At 45.0% G+C, this 18107-nt stretch overlaps 1 protein-coding gene across 1 annotated transcript in view; it reads left to right on the top strand.

The window, feature by feature from the left end:
- Positions 1-332: 332 nt before the first annotated feature.
- The window catches only part of NRK (Nik related kinase), a 128070-nt gene continuing 110295 nt past the window's right edge, over positions 333-18107 (top strand). Inside the window, exons 1-2 of the mRNA XM_083486259.1 lie at positions 333-905; positions 10005-10070. Coding sequence (XP_083342385.1) covers positions 849-905; positions 10005-10070 — 123 coding nt within the window. The 5' untranslated portion in view covers positions 333-848. The remainder of the gene's footprint in view (positions 906-10004; positions 10071-18107) is intronic.

Raw genomic sequence — 18107 nt, 5'->3', positions numbered from 1 at the left:
CAAATTTTCAAAAAATAAGTTTCACCCGCTAAAATGACGGCCCTTGATACATGGCTCACCCTTCACCCTTGCTCTTCTTTGCTTTAGGGCTCAACAAATCTGGATTAGGGCTCCCCCATCCCCCAACTATCTGGTTCTGGGTGTCAGTGGGTATGGGAAAACGCACTCTTTCTGTCCCCTTTGGGCAGTAGCAGAAGGAGCCAGAATACCCGACCTGTTTCCTGCAGCACGGACACCCCTTGTGCCCCCTCTTCCCGCCAGATCCAGCTGTTGCATCAATCTCCCCGCTATCACCCGCCTTCAACTCTCCAGCTCAGTCCGGCTGAGCCCATCCTCCGTGGCACGTCACTTCCTTGCAAACTTTCCCGAGAATATGCCCGTGCAAAAGTTGTTTGTCTTCAAAGGCTGGAGGCTGTGGGGCTGTTTCCTCGCCCTCTGACTGCGGGGGGCGGGGGAAGAGAAGGACCTTTCTCTCTCTCACCCCTCTTTCCTTTCCATTCTCGCTTTTCCTCCTCGGATTTGCATGTCAGGTTTCCTGTGTTCGTCACCAAGAGACGAACGGCTAGTATGGACAGGCTGCCTGGCAAGGGCTGAGCCACCGGGACCGTTAGACTGGCAAGGGGAGGAGGAGAGAAATAAATAGAAGAAGGAGGAGGAGGAGGAGGAGGAGGAGGAGATTGCGAGCCGATCAAGTCCTCAACCCCAGCAAGCATCCCGTGCCCGGGGACTTTCTCTACAACCCTCTTTTTCTTAGCAACTGCAGCTGCGTCCCCAAAGGCTCTCCGTGCCCCAGAAGCGCTTGGCAAGCGCAGCGCAGAGACCCGCCGCTACCGCATCGTTAAGAAGTCATGGCAAGCGACTACACGGCGAGGAGCCTGGACAGCATCGACCTGTCTGCGCTCAGGGTAAGTGCCTATGTCCTGGCTGGGAAGGGAGAGACGAGCTGGAACGTGGGAGCCATGGGGAGAGACATGGCACAGCTCAGCGGCAGACCTTGCATGCGGAAAGTCCTGGGTGCCTACCCCGCATGGCATCTCTAGGTAGGGGCTTGGAGAGACCCTTTGCCTGAAACCCTGAAGAGCCCGCTGCCTGTCAGTGCGGACACTACTGAACTAGATGGACCCAACGGTCTGAGATTTCTGTGTTCTTAGAGGGCTTACAGCTGGCTCCTTCATAAGCCTCCAGAGGGGGCTGGCGGCAGCAAAAAGATGTCACTTCCCAGATGTCACTTTTGCTCTTCAGGGAGAAGTGGTCTTGGTGTAATCTGGCAGCTCAGCTCTTACAAAGTATGCTTTGGGTCTCTTAGTTGGCGGCATGGCGCTGGATGCAGGCTAAGTTGGGTGAACTGTTGAAACAAACAAGTTAACCATGACTTAAGACCTCAGTGAGAACTACGTGTAACTAACTTAGTCTCAATCCAGTTTGTTGGTATTATCAGTTCTATTTTTCCCTTGCTCTCTTGGTGCCCACATGAAAGGTGCTAGAACTGAGTTCTTGAGAGTTTCAGCTGAATAAAATAAAAATAATTGGGTATTATTATTATTATTATTATTATTATTATTATTATTATTATGAGGGCTTGAAGAGCTTTGCATGCATTGGACTGGATATCAACAGCATATGCCTATATATCAGTCTACTCCGAAGTAATACCTGTTGAGTTCAGTGGAGCTGACTCCCTGGTGAATGGTTTCAGGACTGCAACCTGTTGCAAGTTGTTGTTATTTAGTCAGCTTATCAGTTGCATTACATTAAATTCTCAAAGCAGTCCACAAAATGAAATAAGTTATACAGTATACAGGTATATATGTATTAAAGTAATAAAACAATGAAAACAATGCCTCCATAACCTACCCCTCAACATAGACTAGTTCAGCACAGCAATGAAATTTATATACAAAGGCCTGGGAGAAGCAGAATGTCTTTGCCTGCTGCTAGAAAGATTTTGACATTGGTATCACAAGCCTTCATTGATGGGGGTGGGATGGGGGGACCACTGAGAAGACCCATTTTCTTGTCAAGATTCTCCTAGCAATTCGTGGAGGGAACCACACAGAAACCGGCACAGAGGGAACGCACAAAGATGACCTCAGGCTCCAAGTTTATATTGAAATCAGTGGGATTTAAGCTAAGACGTGGTTGAGTTTCTCTCGGTATGAATTCAGCCCCTCATCTCAGCCTTGGAAAGCAAGGATTCTTGCTCCGGGTCCAGTCACTTGCATCTCCAGTTAAAAGGTCCAGGTGGCAGGAGACTGAACCCTGCACTCTGACAACCTGAACCTCCTTACGCCCTGGCAAGCTTCTGTTAGTCAGAGTAGACAATACTGAGTTTGATGGGCTTATGGTGTGACCTGGTTTAAGGAAGCCAGCTTCCTGCCACCTTATTGCAAATGAGCTGAGCATGCTCTAAGAGGGGCTGAATGGACCTGTGCGGAGGCATCTGCAGTTAAGCTGACTGCATGTTTTATATGCTTTTTCTTGAAAAACTTCACAACAGCCCTGAAAGGTAGGGCTCTACGTTTGTGATTATTTCTCATGCTGTATCTGGGATTGAGTGGGGAGTAGGGAGAGGAAACTTGGATAAAGCACCTGTGATAACTCAGAAGAGGCAAAACGAGCTATGAGAATTCTTTGCCCTTTCACACGAACTGTATCTCAGTAATCTGTACAACAGCCCTGAAATGTAGCCTGTGTGGTTATCCCGATAGGCAACTGGAGCAGGTGCAGTGTGTAGACTGGGAAATCCAAGACATTGGCTTTCTGGATTGCAGTTAGAGTGCTGGTACATACCATTGGGCTCTTGACCAGTTTGGGGAACCCAAGCAATTGCTCAACCTTGCTCCCTTCTTGAGCCCATTCTGCAGATTCAGGGGGCTGAGGAAATATTAGCATGCCATATCCCATCTGATGTAACAATAGCTGGGGTCAGACATGAATCTGGAACATTCCAGTTCTCATCATGGCTCAATGCAAATATATTTAATTATATTTTTAAAAGCTTTCAGCCATAGATTCTAGAATTCATATGGTCAAAGCAGCTCATGCATGTGTTGCTTTTCTAATGCTTTCAAGTACAATATCTTATAAATTAGTCCAAAACTTTTATCCTCTTGTCACAGATGTTGGTGGGGGTGGGACTGAGGTTGAGAAGTAGTGACTTGCTGGTAATACATAATAGACGCTTCCGATTGTGCACCCCAGGACTCCTTCTCCAGCTCTTGGGGTGCTCCAGAGGCCACACCCAATATCCAGGCCATGGCCCTCACTGCCATGCACCATGCCCTCCCCCAATTGTTTTTGCTCAACTGGAATATGTCCTGGGACGGTGCCACTAGTTTGCCAGGTTGGCGGATGGAGATGTTTGTGTATATATGGAAGCCTTTGGTGTATGTGTGACTGGAATGCCACCTACTGTACAAAGGCAAGAGGCACAACTGTTGCTCCTCCTACTTTTGCCTCTAGCGCCACTCACTTTTTGCCTAAGCCCCACCACCAGCACTGCTTGCAGGCAAGCCTTTCACCACCTCTTCTCCGAAGCTTTGAACTCACAAAGTTAAGCAGACTTAGCCAACACATTTTGGTGTGTATGTCTTTAAAAGCTTTGGGCTACCTCTAACTAAGTTCCACACCATGTAGACCCTTCAAAATTATGCTATTATTATTTATTGTTTATTTGATTTACATACCACCCTTTATCAAAAGATCCCAGGGCATTGAAAACATACTTAGTGGACCATAATAAAAATAAAAAAACAGAATGCAAAGCATAATACTAGACAGCATAATAAGAAAATAATCACAATAGCAGCCTTGCCACCACCTTTAACAGGTCATAGATTATTTCATGGCCAAAGGCCTGGGTAAAGAGGAATGTTTTTTGCCTGGTGCCTAAAGACATATAAAGCCTCTCTGGGGAGAGCATTCACAGATGGGGAGCCACCACAGAAATGGTCTGTTCTCATGTTGCTACCTTCTAGACCTCTTGGGGATGGAGGACATAGAAAAGGGCCTCAGATGACAAGTGCAAAATAGGCTAGTTGTGTTAATAATTTCAATAGCTCTCCTCTGAGAATGAGAAACACAGGACAGGTTCTTGCTCTTCAGTTGTGTGAGGGGAAATCTCTGGCCCTCCAGATGAGCCTGAACTACAACTTCCATTAAACACACCAAGCCAGGAGCCAGGGGTGACAGCAACATCTGTAGTTGGGCAACCAATCTCCTCCACACCTGCTGTGCTTTTGAAAGATATTCAGGGGTCCTGTTATATTGAATGTGAGCCTTGCCAGTATGTTTGAAGAGCTCATCGGCCCTCCCCACCCCTGATCTTTTGGCAGGAGAATAGCGACTTTGTATTTGTTTAAAAAAAACACACCAGAAAACAGACTTCAGTTGCTCTGCAGCTCCAGAGCAGTTTCTAGATGGGGTCCACCCAAAGTTTAGTCCTTCCCTTTATTTATTCAACCAATCCCTGGCCAAAAGCACTGAGAAGGGTGGTGGCCAGGGAACCGTTGGGTTTGTAAGAGAGGTTTGCTTTCCCTCCTTATCATCAGCAAACATGAGTTTGGCAGAGTTTTGTTTTGTGTTTTTAAAATATATATATAAAAAGAAAACCTGGCTGAAGTTCTGCTTAGTCCTGTGATTTCAATGCATATTGAGCTGTTCCCAGGACTGGGATGGGCAAGGGGTTTCCGTCATAACGGGATTCCAATAAGCATCACCCCATGGGTGAAAAGAAAAAAAAAACTGGTCATATGAATGCACCCTGCAATGTGGAACCACCATAACTCTTGCTGTGTTTTGTTCATCATGTTAAATAAAAAGATTCCAACACACATCTTGCAGATTTTTCTAGCCAGGAAGAAACATCTGGTACATCTAGTACAAAGTCCATCACTTCAGTTAAACTTTGTTGGAGGTGTGTGTGTGTGTGTGTGTGTGTGTGTATACATGTATGTATGTATATACAGTGGTGCCCCGCAAGATGAAAAACCCGCTAGACGAAAGGGTTTTCCATTTTTCGATGCGCTTCGCAAGACAAATTTCCCTATGTGCTTGCTTCGCAAGATGAAAAAGTCTTGCGAGTCTTGCCATTTTTTTCGCTTCCCCCCCCTTTTCTAAGCCGCTAAGCCGCTAATAGCCTTTTAGCCTCTAAGCCTTTAATAGCCGCTAAACCGCTAATAGCGCTAAGCCGCTAAGCCGCTAATAGGGTTGCTTCGCAAGATGAAAAAACCGCTAGACGAAGAGACTCGCGGAATGGATTATTTTCGTCTTGCGAGGCACCACTGTATATGTTTGCAGCTGATCCCCTTGAAGCTTTTTTTGCACTATCTGTCCAAGTTTGATTCCACTGCTGTTTCGCTTTTTGCACAGTATTTCTACCCGTCTCTTCCACGTGGCTTCAGTCCAGCTAGAGTTTGCTGCAAAACTAATGACATCAGTTCTTTAGTCATATGCTTGCTAAAAAGTCCCATTAACCCAATAGGGCTTACTTCTGAAAAGACCCATATAGGTGTGCACGGCATGACTGCAATCTTAAGGATGCTTAACTAGGGCAGGGATAGGGAACCTAAGGTCCCAGCCCTCTCTACCTGGTCCTCAGGACTCTCCCCTTCTCCCCAGGCCATCCACATCCCCTGTTTTGCTTTGCAGCCTCCTTGAATGTGTTTACAAGGCTGGAAATGTATCCTGGAACTCTAATTATGTTTCTTTGCTTGCCATTATGAAGAATTTTCCACTTCATCTGTATCATCCACAGTATCTGGAGGGAAGCAGGCTAGCTTAGGAGGGCACACACACCTCTGTTCTGCAGGACTTTGCCCCTGCTCCCCAGTTAAACTTTCAGCTATGTGTGAGCATACTTCACCCATGTACTGGTGAGGGTGTGGGGAGAGGCAGCTATAGGTACTTGTGGTGGACGTGCCTGAAGGTGGCCAATTTTTGGGAGTGAGTGTTTAATGAGATAAGTACAATTACACATCAGCATGTCACGAAGACCTCAGAACTTGCATTACTGAATCTGTAATTAAACAAGAATCAGGACTTGGTGGATGAGCTACTAATTGGATTTCTCTTAACTGTTGCATGTATGGTTATACCCACATTTTGGAATGACTTAAAAGGTGTAAACTTAAATGCTTGATGCAATAGAGTATGGCATATTGCCTTCACTGCTAAATTGACTCACAAATTAAGATTGGCAAGAGCATCAAAGTACAAAGATAACTTTGCAGGAGAATGGCGAAGCTTCATTTGGTTTACACATTCTCCAGGAAACTGAAGACCACTTCCCACGGCTTAGACTAATTTGTGGATCATTTAATAAGTGTGTGTTTTATAGATGTTTACTCTTATAAGTTGTGGTGCATACAGGAACACGGATTTGCATAATGTGTTTTGTGGGTCTCTGGGGAACAAGGTCTCTGAAACAAGGTTGTTGTGAGGATAATATGGAGAAGGAGAGAATCGTGGATGCCAATTTGAGCTTCTTGGAGAAAAGGTGGGTTTTAAGTGTAAATAGCAAGTGGATGCTTGAGTGCCATTCTCTTGAACCATTCCCATCCTCCTGTGCCAGCACCTGACAATGGCGATGCTTCATTTTTGCTGACCTAGGCTATCTAGCTGTCTTGGGTAGTCAAGACAGTGTTGGGAAAGGTTCCTGGCCAACATAGCAGGCAAGAACACACTGATCTGTCCATGTGACACATGCTGGCAGAATTTGTCTGAGCAGGCAGAAGGTGGAGCAATGTGAGAAGGAGCAAGGTGTTGGAGGTAAGCGATCCTTTTGCACTCAGGTGAAAGATGCTGTCCTATTTCCAGTGCTGAAGTAAGATTGAACTGTCAGTCTAATTCAGGGGTCAGCAAACTTTTTCAGTAGGGGGACGGTCCACTGTTCCTCAGACGTTGGAGGGGCAGACTATATTTTTTTGGGGGGGATGAATGAATTCCTATGCCCCACAAATAACCCAGAGGTGAACTTTAAATAAAAGGACACATTCTAGTCATGTAAAAACATGCTGATTTCCAGACCATCTGCGGGCCGGATTGAGAAGGCAATTGGGCCGGATCTGGCCCCCGGGCCTTAGTTTGCTTACTCATGGTCTAATTGGCTTCAGTATGGAAGGGGTGTCCTTATACCCATCATGGAAGGACCCATCCTAACTTGGGCCTTCTGTTTATGTTCTACCACTTGGACATACAGTGGTACCTCGGGTTAAGTACTTAATTCATTCCGGAGGTCCGTACTTAACCTGAAAATGTTCTTAACCTGAAGCACCACTTTAGCTAATGAGGTCTCCTGCTGCTGCCGCACCGTTGGAGCATGATTTCTGTTCTCATCCTGAAGCAAAGTTCTTAACCTGAAGCACTATTTCTGGGTTAGCGGAGTCTGTAACCTGAAGCGTATGTAACCTGAAGCATATGTAACCTGAGGTACCACTGTAGTTCCTTCACTAAGAAAGGCACCGAAGTTCTCGCAGTACACAGGAATTCCATCACCTGTTAAGAGGCCAGCTCTCACTCATCATAAGCAAGTCACTGCGCACAACCCTGCTTAAAAATGGAGATGACTTTTTGCCATCCGTTGGCCCTTGTGTTACAGACGGCAGACACCTTATGCTGGGCTCTGACTTTAGTCCTTGGATCTGTCCTTGTTCTGATTGGAGCACTCTGTGGTCTATTACAGCTTAGCCTTCCAACCAGGCCAAGTTCCTAATTGTCTCAGAGCTGGACGTGTCTTTGATATAGAGCTTCCTCTCCAACAGCATTTGGTATTCCAGGGTCTGTATGGCCCCTTGCTATCCAGCTACTGCCAAGTTTGCTACATTTCCTTTGACAGATGCCAAAATCCTGACCCAAACATTAATCACTTTGAGGTTAATTACTGTAATGCACTGTACCATATGCTGCTCTTCTTGCTTCGTCTTTATCATTGGATGAGGAGTCCAAAAGGCTGTAGCAAGGCAGCTGACCTGGATGCCACGAAAGCTAACTTGCCATATTCATGCTCCTCTGTAAAACTGTGAGACAGAAACCTGTACAGGAAACCAGAGCATACTGTGTTTCCTTTATATTTAAACCAGGTGGAAGCCAAGACTTTGCAGTTTTGGTTTTGTTTCCTTTATGCTTGAAAGCATGAGAAGTTGATTTTAAAAATAAATAAATAAAATCCTATTATTAACTTGTTTGTTTTTGGATTGTCCAATCTGTCCATCGGATCTTAGGGGGCTTACAATAAAATGCAAATAAACTCAACAACATTAAAAGGGAAAACAACACACTTTCTCTTTTGTAAAGAGTACCCTGCACCTCCCAAATAATCTGTCAAAAACCTAAGTTAAATAATTAGAGGTAATCAGGATGCTCTTATTTCTTAGGATAAAACAGCTAAGTATTTTCCCTCTGACTTGAAGGTTATTGCTATTCCAGAACTCTTTCACAGGTAAACTTTCTTGTATATAAAATGAATGATGGAACATCAAGGGTTTCTTGCACATTAGTTTAGACCAGGGGTCAGCAAACTTTTTCAGCAGGGGGCCAGTCCACTGTCCCTCAAACCTTGTGGGAGGCCAGACAAATTTTTTTTTGGGGGGGGGGATGAGGCAAGAGCACCACAAGCCCAGGTGGCTGCTTACCTGTGTCTTGCAAGCGGCAGGAGCTGGTGGCGGGAGGATGGTGAGTGGTGCGCGAAAGTGCTCTGGAGAGGGGCTGCTTAAAATGGCGGTCACTCGAGCACTGCTGCTGCTGGCACCAACAAAGCCCAGCCCCCTTCCTCCTCTAGGCAGGGCAGGGAGAAGCCAGAAGGAGGGAGGGAGGAGGTGCCGCCATTGCCGCCGCCATGGGAGGGAGAGGGAGGGAGAGGGAAAGAACATGCGTGCTGGTGATCCATGCGGCAATTCCTGGACCATCCGTGGGTCGGATCCAGAAGGCAATTGGGTCTGATCCAGCCTTAGTTTGCCTACGCGTGGTTTAGACTTTGCAAGATAATAGCTGGACAAAAGCACATTTTTAGTTATCAAGATTGTCCTTTTGGCTTTGCTGTCTTGCTGAAATATAAACATTCAAGTACCCAAACTGTTTTTGGATAGTTTTATTTTACTTTCAAGCTGGTGACCTTGACAGAAGCAGCAGGTAGATCCAACTTCTAAATTCAGGAGGTGATATTTAAACTAAGGTTACCAGATGTCTCTGTTTCCCGGGGACAGTCCCCGGATTTACAAATCAGTCCCCATACAAAATCCATTGAAGTTGAAAAGTGTCCCCGGATTCATTGACGAAAAATCTGGTAACCTTAATTTAAACAATCCTCTTTTGCAGTCTCAAATGAAGCAACATTTGCTGGTCAAGTTTTTAGGCTCTGCCCTTTGAAACCCCAGAGTATTTGTACTGCAACAATTTGGCACTGGCTCCTCTGTGATTTTGGACAGGCTTCCCCATGATCTTCCTTCCAGACTTTTTGTTTTTAGAAAACTGGGTTGCCTGCCTTTGGCTTGGGTGAGGTTGAGCACAGTTTAATTTTCTGTTCTCTCCATGCTTTACAAGAATAGCTGTGGCTCCCTTACACTGGCATTTCCACATTCCAGGACCTGCTTTGGCCCACATGGCTTTTAACATATCTATTCCATTAACTCTTTGGAGGAAATTCTTCCTTCACCCCAATGAATTTGAAAAAAGGCAGGCTTCCCCAACCTGTCACCCTTCAGATGTTGCTGGACTACAACTCCCATCACCCCTGACCATAGGCCATGCCAGCATCTGGATGGCACCAGATTGGGTAGGGCTGCAATAGGACTGCAATAGGACACATCTACCGTGTGTGCATGTGTGCCCAACTGGCTGTGGTGCAGGTCCCATTCATTTCAAATAAGCTTGTGCAGGAGACCTTCCAAATGAGTTGTACCCCTAATTCTTCATAATCTGATTCCAAGAGATGGAATCATATAGGACAAAATAGCTTGGTTCTTTAAGTAAAATTAATCAACGTGTTTCTTTATTGTTATTTTTTTCAGGATCCAGCAGGGATATTTGAACTAGTACAAGTTGTTGGAAATGGGACGTACGGGCAAGTCTATAAGGTAATGAACAAAACTCAATATATTTCATGGCGTATTGACAAAACTGAAATCCTGGACATAATGGCTATACTCAGACATTACACCAAACCTTGGTCTGGCAAGCCAGCCTGCTTACAAACCATAGTTCATGAGGGCTTCCCTAGTCAGATCTGAAACCATGTTTCAAAGCTGGTTTTAAAGCCACCATTTGTGCTAGGGGTGGTTTGCTTATCTTTCTGAATTCACAGACACACCACTGCTGTCCTTCAAGAGCCGCCTCACCATGGGGACAGGAGTGAACTTATGAAGATGAGCTCTGAGCAGAGGAAAAAATTAATTAAACAGATACCTCAAAGCCATGGTTTGCCTGCTGTATGTTTGTAAACTCAAACCATGGTATGGGTTCTAAATATCACAAACCACAGTTTGGCGTAAAGTCTGAATTGAGTCAATGGCCCATGGGACCTGTCATAGTAAACCCTATTTAATGGTGGCCTGTGGATGTGGCACTCACTCTTGCTGCACTCCTCCTTTCTCACCAGCGAGAGCAACAAACCATGACCTTGGGCTTAGCATTCCTTATGAACCAGAAGTCATGATTGGCTTTGCATGATTGGTAAGCCAAGACCAAACTTTGGCTTAGCATTATGTCTGAACTGGGGATTGTGGCTTGTTTTACTCCAAACAAGCCATAGTCCCCAGTTCAGTCATAATGCCAAGCTAGAGATTATGGTTTGTTATGCCTGCTGGCTAGAAGGAAGGAGCAAAGCAGGAACATTCTGTGCATTCATGGTAAACTGTTAACTGTGTTTTCCTGCAAGGTGTCATGTAACTGATTTCCATCTGACCCACAACAAAGCTGTTGTGTGCACTGCTGGTTTCATTGTCATTTCCTCCCCGCTTCTTTGATTGGTAGGTGATCTTTCACCCTGGCTGTTTGGTTGTTCATTCTCTGCTAGTCCCAGTCTCATGACTATCCTTCCAGGCTCCTTTACAGTTGGGAGACAAATCAAGTGAGCAGGCATGTCATGATGAGAATGCATTTTTATCCCTGATAGACGCTTGCCAGTGGACTAAAAAACCCCACAACAACTTGGAACATTGTCTTTTGAGGGTGTGGTGTTGTTGCTGCTGTTGACATTGCATTGTTTTCTCTCTGTTTCTGTTATGAACTGTGAGCAATTTAAAATTAATTGCAGATTAGCTTGGCCGCACAACAACACCGGACAAACCCTCCTTTGGGCAGAAAGAAGCGGCTTAGACTGGACAGCTCTTCAACTAGAGGGTGCCTTCAAATAGAGGAATGTCCTGTTTGAAGCAGGCACACTTTTACAGTTAGTATGGCAAGACCCGTCCTTTGATCCTGGGAAGGAAAGACTTGAGCTCTTGGTTTTTGGTTTTGGAAAGGACTTTCTTTCCCCCACTTATGGTGTTTCTGGGTCTGTGTAAAAGCAGCCAACTGAGAGACTAGCCTTTCTCTGGAGCAGAGAAATAAATAAATAAAACTACCGTATCTTTTATGTTTGGGCAGCGGGACGGGTGAGGGAGAGAAATATGGGCAGAGTGCAATGGATCGCATGGCCTTGTTAAATTATGAAGTGTGAAAGCAGCTTGTGTGCCGTGCAGAAAGCCTGAGCAGATTGGAGCACCGGAGGCAATTACTGGAAGGCTAAATTTAAGAAACATGTACGCCCAAGAGCAAAAAGAATGGGGGGGGGGGAGCAGGCTGGAAGGACAAATGCATTGGGCTGTGGCCTTGAGCCTTAAACTTCTTGCATGCCTCCCCTAGATACAGTTACCAACTGCCAGGTATATTTTCCACCTACTTTGCATTTTGACCTTCAGTGTTGAGTACTTTCTTGAATAAATCCAGTATTTCGAGGGCTTAGAAAATGGTTTCATTTGACCTTGTGCTGTGATGGAATCATTAGGCTCCGCCCTTTTGACTTGGCGTCCTCTCTAGGCTCCTCCCATATATTCATTCACTCAGGAGAGGGCTGTGGCTCAGTGGTAAAGCATCTGTCTTGCATGCAGAAGGTCCTCAAGTCAATCTCTAACATATCAGGTTAGGGCTGGGAAAGATTCTACATCTGAAACCCCCAAGAGCTGCTATCATTCAATTCAGATAATACTGAACTAGATGGACTAATGGTCTGATTCAGCACAAGGCAGAGTTGCATGTTCCTTTGTCTGATCTCCTGCTTTTACTCATGAGCCAGGTATTTTTTAAAGGATGCAGGTGGCACTGAGGTCTAAACTACCAAACCTCTTTGGCTTTCTGATTGGAAAGTCAGCAATTCGAATCCATGCAATGCAGTGAGCTCCCATTGCTCTGTCCCAGCTCCTGCCAACCTAGCAGTTCAAAAGCACACCAGTGCAAGTAGATCAATAGGTACCGCTGTGGTGGGAAGGTAAACGCCATTTCCATGTGCTCTGGTTTCCATCACAGTGTTCCATTGCACCAGAAGCAGTTTAGTCCTGCTGACCACATGAACCAGAAAGCTGTCTGTGGACAAACGCCGGCTCCCTCGGCCTGAAGCGAGATGAGCGCCACACCCTATGGTTGCCTTTGACTGGACTTAATTGTCCAGGAGTCTTTTACTTTTTTATTTTTTTAAACTGCTACTCTGTCCCTAGTCAGATACTGTGCATCTTCCTCTCCAAAGTAGTTGTTCTTTACCATGACTGAAGAAAGCTTTCCCAAGCTCACAATGGAAAAGACAGCTTTGTTTCCTATTAAAGTGTGGTGGCGTATGGAGAGGAATCCATTTTATGCAAATGAAAGGGGTGGGGCTATGCAAATAGAACACGCTACTTTTAATAGTCACTGTAGTCCCCAAGGGCAGAGAGAATGTTTAGCTTGCACCCTTGTGTCTGTGAGGGTGCCCCTTTGTTCTTGCACAGAGAAACATTAAATACCGCACTTGTGACTATTGTTTTGGGGAGGGCAAAATCTTCTGTCCAACCTTGACCACAAGGGGCAGAAATATATGTCTTGCTGCACAGAGACTTATTGTAATCCCTGAAATCTTTGCAATAAACAAATACTTCTTCAGGGCTGGTGCAATACCACTTCCTCCTTCTTCCTCTCCCACCACCACATCCTTCAGTCTCCTTCCCCCTCCCCACTCCATCCTTCTCTCCACTGCTGCCTCCACTCCTCTCTTTTCCTGCCTATTGATCTCATATGGTCTCAGCTTTGGTTTTTTGGAAAGCGTTTGATCTCAGGGTTAAGTCCTGTGGGTGAGGTGGCTCAGAGAGTGCCTACACCACCACCACTGTGGCCCCTCCAGACACCATTTTCAATGCACATTCATGATGGTTCCTGCTCATGGTGCTATTGGGGCAGTCATACACGATCATGCTTTGAATACCGTTTGCACCTGCAAAGTTTACCAAGAATGTTTCTGATTTATTTTTGCCCTGCTTTTGTTGTGCAGCAATAATTACCACATTCACACCATGCATCTAAAGTACTGTGATACCATTTGTCATGCCTTCCCCCAAGGAACCCTGGGAACTGTAGTTTGTTAAGGGTGCTGAGAGTTGTTAGGCAGTCCCTGTTCCTTTCACAGACTACAATTCTCAGAGTGGTCTAACAACCAATCCCTCTTCATGAGGAACTCTGTGAATTGTAGCTCTGTGAGGGCAATATGGGACTCCTAACAACTCCCAGCACTCTTAATAAACTACTTCTTTGGCGATCACTCATAGCCGAGTACGGTTGTCTTCCATTAACATGGTTGGTGTGTCTATACATGACTGTGGTATTCTGTATTCTGGATCAGTATTCTGGATCCACATGTCCTTCCACAGTGGGGACGTAGGTTTCCGGGCAGGAGTTGATCACAGTGAAGGTTTGCCAAATGTGCCTTCCTCTTAGCACGTTTCTCCCTTTCGTCCTGAGTTTGTGCTTCTTCAAAGTCCATGATGTCTTTGGTGGCTACAATTGGAGCACTTGCAGGCCATGATGATTGTTTGGGGTGGTATCATAGTGCTTTAAAAGATGGTGTAAATGTGGTTAATGCAGTAGCTTTGGGGAAGCACCACAGAACAGCTATTCTATCAGAATAAACCCACCATGGTTGTGTCAAGAACCTTTTGCCCAATATACCCATAATAAAACACCTGCATGGAGGGGCCCTAAGTAGCATTGTAATGTCAATCTCAGTCCATCTTTCCAGCCCTGTCTTCTGGGTCCCTTCAGCTTTCCAAAAACTTTATCAGGTATGAGATCTGCTTTAAAGTGGAGATGTCAGGGATCAAACCAGGCACTCCCTTGCAAATGAAGTGTAGGTTTGGCCACAGAGCTGCAAGCACTCCTGCAACAGAGCACTCCAACTGAGGACAGCTGTGGAGTTACCAAGAGGGACATTAGGAGACGACTGGCTGATTTATGCCACTCAGTGACCTCTAGGAGAAAACAAAAATTAGATGGCTCCTTTACAGTGCTTTGGTCAAAAAACTCCGTCAACCATCCAATTGGTGTTTTAAAAGTTTTAGACCATTGTCTGGTAGTGTGAAAATGGTTCCCAAAGCAACAATTCAAATAAACCTCCTAATGATCCTGGAGAAAAGGGGGGGCATGTTTCTCATATGGAGTTGAAGTAAGGGGTTCTTATTTTAGACATCCAGTGAAGCTCAATGTTGTAAGATTCAGAACAGACAAAAGGAAGTAGCACAGAGCTGAACTATGGAATTTGCTCATGCACAAGAGCTACTCATAATGACCACCAACTTGAATGGCTTTAGAGGATTAGACAAATTCATGGAGGCCAAGAGCACCTGTGGATTCTAGCCACAATGGCAGCTCAAAGAAAGTCATGGTGATGGGGTTGATTGTCTCTTTCCCTCCCAAACCCAGTAGTAGGTAAAATGTTTGCCCAACCCTTATTTATTTATTTTTTAGCGTTTTTTTGTTTTCCCCCATAGACATTCATGCCATGTAAAAAATGGTACATCATAGTTTTAGGTCTTCCTTTGCAGATGGCCACACTAATTGTCCTAGCATGTGTCAAACCCTGAATACAAGGGCTTTCCTCTTCAAGCATAGTTATTAACAGCTTTTAAAGTGTGTGTGTGTGTGTGTGTGTGTGTGTGTGTGTGTGTGTCTTTCCTTTCCTTTCCCAACAATGTCTAGGACCAGTAGACGGAAACAACTTAGAGGAAACCGCATACACACACACACACACACACAGAGGAAATCATGTAGCATTTCCGCTCCTTTGGTTTGCTGGAAGTGGTTCTTACTCTTTCCTTGCCAACACATCCAGAAACTATATAATCAGAAGGCCCTTTATGTGGCCTATTAATGGCACATATCCTATTGCACCAGAGGGTCTGAATCCCACCACAGTCACTGGGGCAAGATCAGCATAGGGCTTTTAGGGCTCCCACAGAGTCCTATGGATACAGCCACTTTACCATTTGGCATCCTTTTGTGGTGGAAGAGGACAGCTTTATTTTCCATCAAATCCACAGAACCCTGTTTATTCCACAAGCCAGAAAAGAAACCGTTACACACAGGGAGAGCAGTATAAGATAGCTTTGTGGGCGGGACCCAATGCACTCATTCCATTAGCACAAGGATTCATGCTTGTGCATTGGAACTCTCCTCCCTCTGCATGTACAACACATCCTCCCCAAATCTGGAGCTTTTCGGGAGTTCCCAGGGAGGAGGCAGAAGTTCCATAATTGTACAGGAACGAAATCCTTGCCCTAACAGAATGAGTCACTTAAAACTACCCTGTGTGTGATCCAACCAAAGCCACAGGACACTCCTCTGCAGGTTTACTCAGACGCAAGTCCTGAGTTAAATGGAGGTTACTCCTCCCAGGTAAGTTTGAGTTAAGTACTGCAGCTTGTAGTGCCTTTAACCAAAATTAATTAAACCCATTGCAAATGGTGGGACTTAGAATCATAGAGTTGGAAGGGACCCCCAAGGGCCATCTAGTCCAACCCCCTGCAATGCAGGAATCTCAGCTAAAGCAACCAAGACCGGTGGCCACCCAGCCTCTGCTTAAAAAAGGAAGGAGATCTTGTTCTTCATCTTAATCTTGTTTTGCCTGTGCCTGTTTGCTCTTCAGCATGCTCGCATGCTTAGTTTTCTCCATCTACCTTAGTTATGTCTACACTGACTGGCAGCAGAGTTTCAGGCAGGAGTCTTCCCTACTTCTCCTTGGAAATGCTGTTGATTGATTGAGAGATCTTCTACAGGCAAAGCAGATGCAATGTTCTTTTCCAACATAGGACTCAGGCTGAGACCCTGGAAACTGCAACTGCTCCCCACTGGTTATCTGCAGCATCATGCTAGATGCCACCTGTTCTGGCTGAAGATGCACTTTTTTCATAGTAACCTAACAAGAACTTGCTGGGTCAGGCCAACGGCTCATCTAGTCTAGCATCCTATTCTGAACAGTGGCCAACCAAATGCCTCTGAGAAGCCTGCAAGGAGGACCAGGGCACAACAGCATTCTTCCCCACCTGCAATCTCCAGCATCTGGTATTCAGAAGCATACTGTCTCTTGTGGAAAACGTAGAACAGTGCCATGCCAATCTCACTATAAATTGGTCCCTGGCTCCATGCTTTATGACCAAAGCCACACACAAGATATATGTTCAAGTTTAATCAGCCCTTCATTGACTTCTGCTTGGCTTGCAAAATAACAACACGTTATTTTGCCCTGGGGGGGGTGGGGGTAGGGAGGGAATCCACATATATTGCTTATATCATCACTCAGGAACTTGATTTGTTCCTTACAAATGCATCTTGAGTAGCACTTAAGTAATTTAGTCAGAGAGGGGGGTAGTTCTTTTTGGAGAAAATCATATGATAAAATACTTTTTTCTTTCTAGTTTCTTTTCTTTTTTCTTTTTTTAAAAAAGCAATGCATTCTTTTGATGCCAGAAAACTTCTGGCTCTGTTGAGTAAAATTTTATGAGGGTTTCTCTTCTGTTGTTTTCTTTAAAAGAAACTTGGGATTTTAAATGGAAAAAAACAACAACGAATAAACAATTTACAGATCATTTCTGCTACGCTGCATTTGCTCAGACATCTTGCTTTTATAACTTTGTTCTGGAGAACATTCACCCCAAAATGTATAAGGAAAGCCACATTTATAAAATAAATTTACTGTTAATTTAGATAACAGACTCCGTGATTTATTTACGTGCAGTGTCCACACATGTAGTTTGCAGTGAGCCTGACAATTTTTTTAAAAAAACCAGAAGCTGAAAGAGAAATAACATTCCTTTAATGTTTGCCCTTTCCATCTTAACATAAAAGATTTATTAAATCTGTTCAAGCAGTCCATTTGCAAAAAAGAAAGGCCAAATTGCTTCTGCAGATAAGTGATCACAAAAATGCAATTATTTAAGGTAGAGATTGGGGGGGCGGGATTGCAGTTCACATCTGGATAGCAAGGTAGGAAAGTAGATGGAAGATGTCACAAACCTACCTTCATATTTCCCCATTCAGTGGGTGCTTTTAAAGCCAAGGTGGGGAATTTTTGACCCAAGCCCAGGTGGGAGTTGCAGCTCAGCAGTGTCTCAATGGCCAAGGATCCCCCAACTCAATTCAAAGCAACATTTCCCAGCCTGGCACCCTCCAGATGTTTTGGGCTACAACCCTCATCAGCCCCAGAGTGCTGGGCAGGGCTGGTGGGAGTTGTAGTTCAGAACGTCCAGAAGGCAGCAGGTTGGTGAAGATTGGCTTCCAAATCTTCAAATCAGTCTCCAGGTTGCAAGTTTTACTTTCGCCTTGCAAAATCTGGGGAAGTCATTTTGTTGTTTGGACCAAGAAACGTGCATCCCAAGTATGTGATTTATTGTCTCGGCAAAGCTTGTGTTCCTTGTTTGTGTTCCTTTCATGCTGCCAGAAAGAGCAGCATTCTCCCTCTCTCTTTCTCTTCTTGTTTAGTCATTAGGTCAGGCTGCTGCCATTGTATATTTAGCTGTTTTCTTGGAACTGCCCAGTCAGCTGTTTTTCCTCTTGAGAATTCTAATTGGCTTAAGCAGAAGTTGCTGGGGTGGGTGCATGGCTGAGTGGCAGGCAGTGGC

Source organism: Podarcis liolepis (assembly GCF_965112155.1).
Source record: "Podarcis liolepis genome assembly, chromosome: Z".
Classification (NCBI taxonomy): Eukaryota; Metazoa; Chordata; class Lepidosauria; order Squamata; family Lacertidae; genus Podarcis; species Podarcis liolepis.
This window is presented reverse-complemented; position numbering and strand designations above follow the sequence as displayed.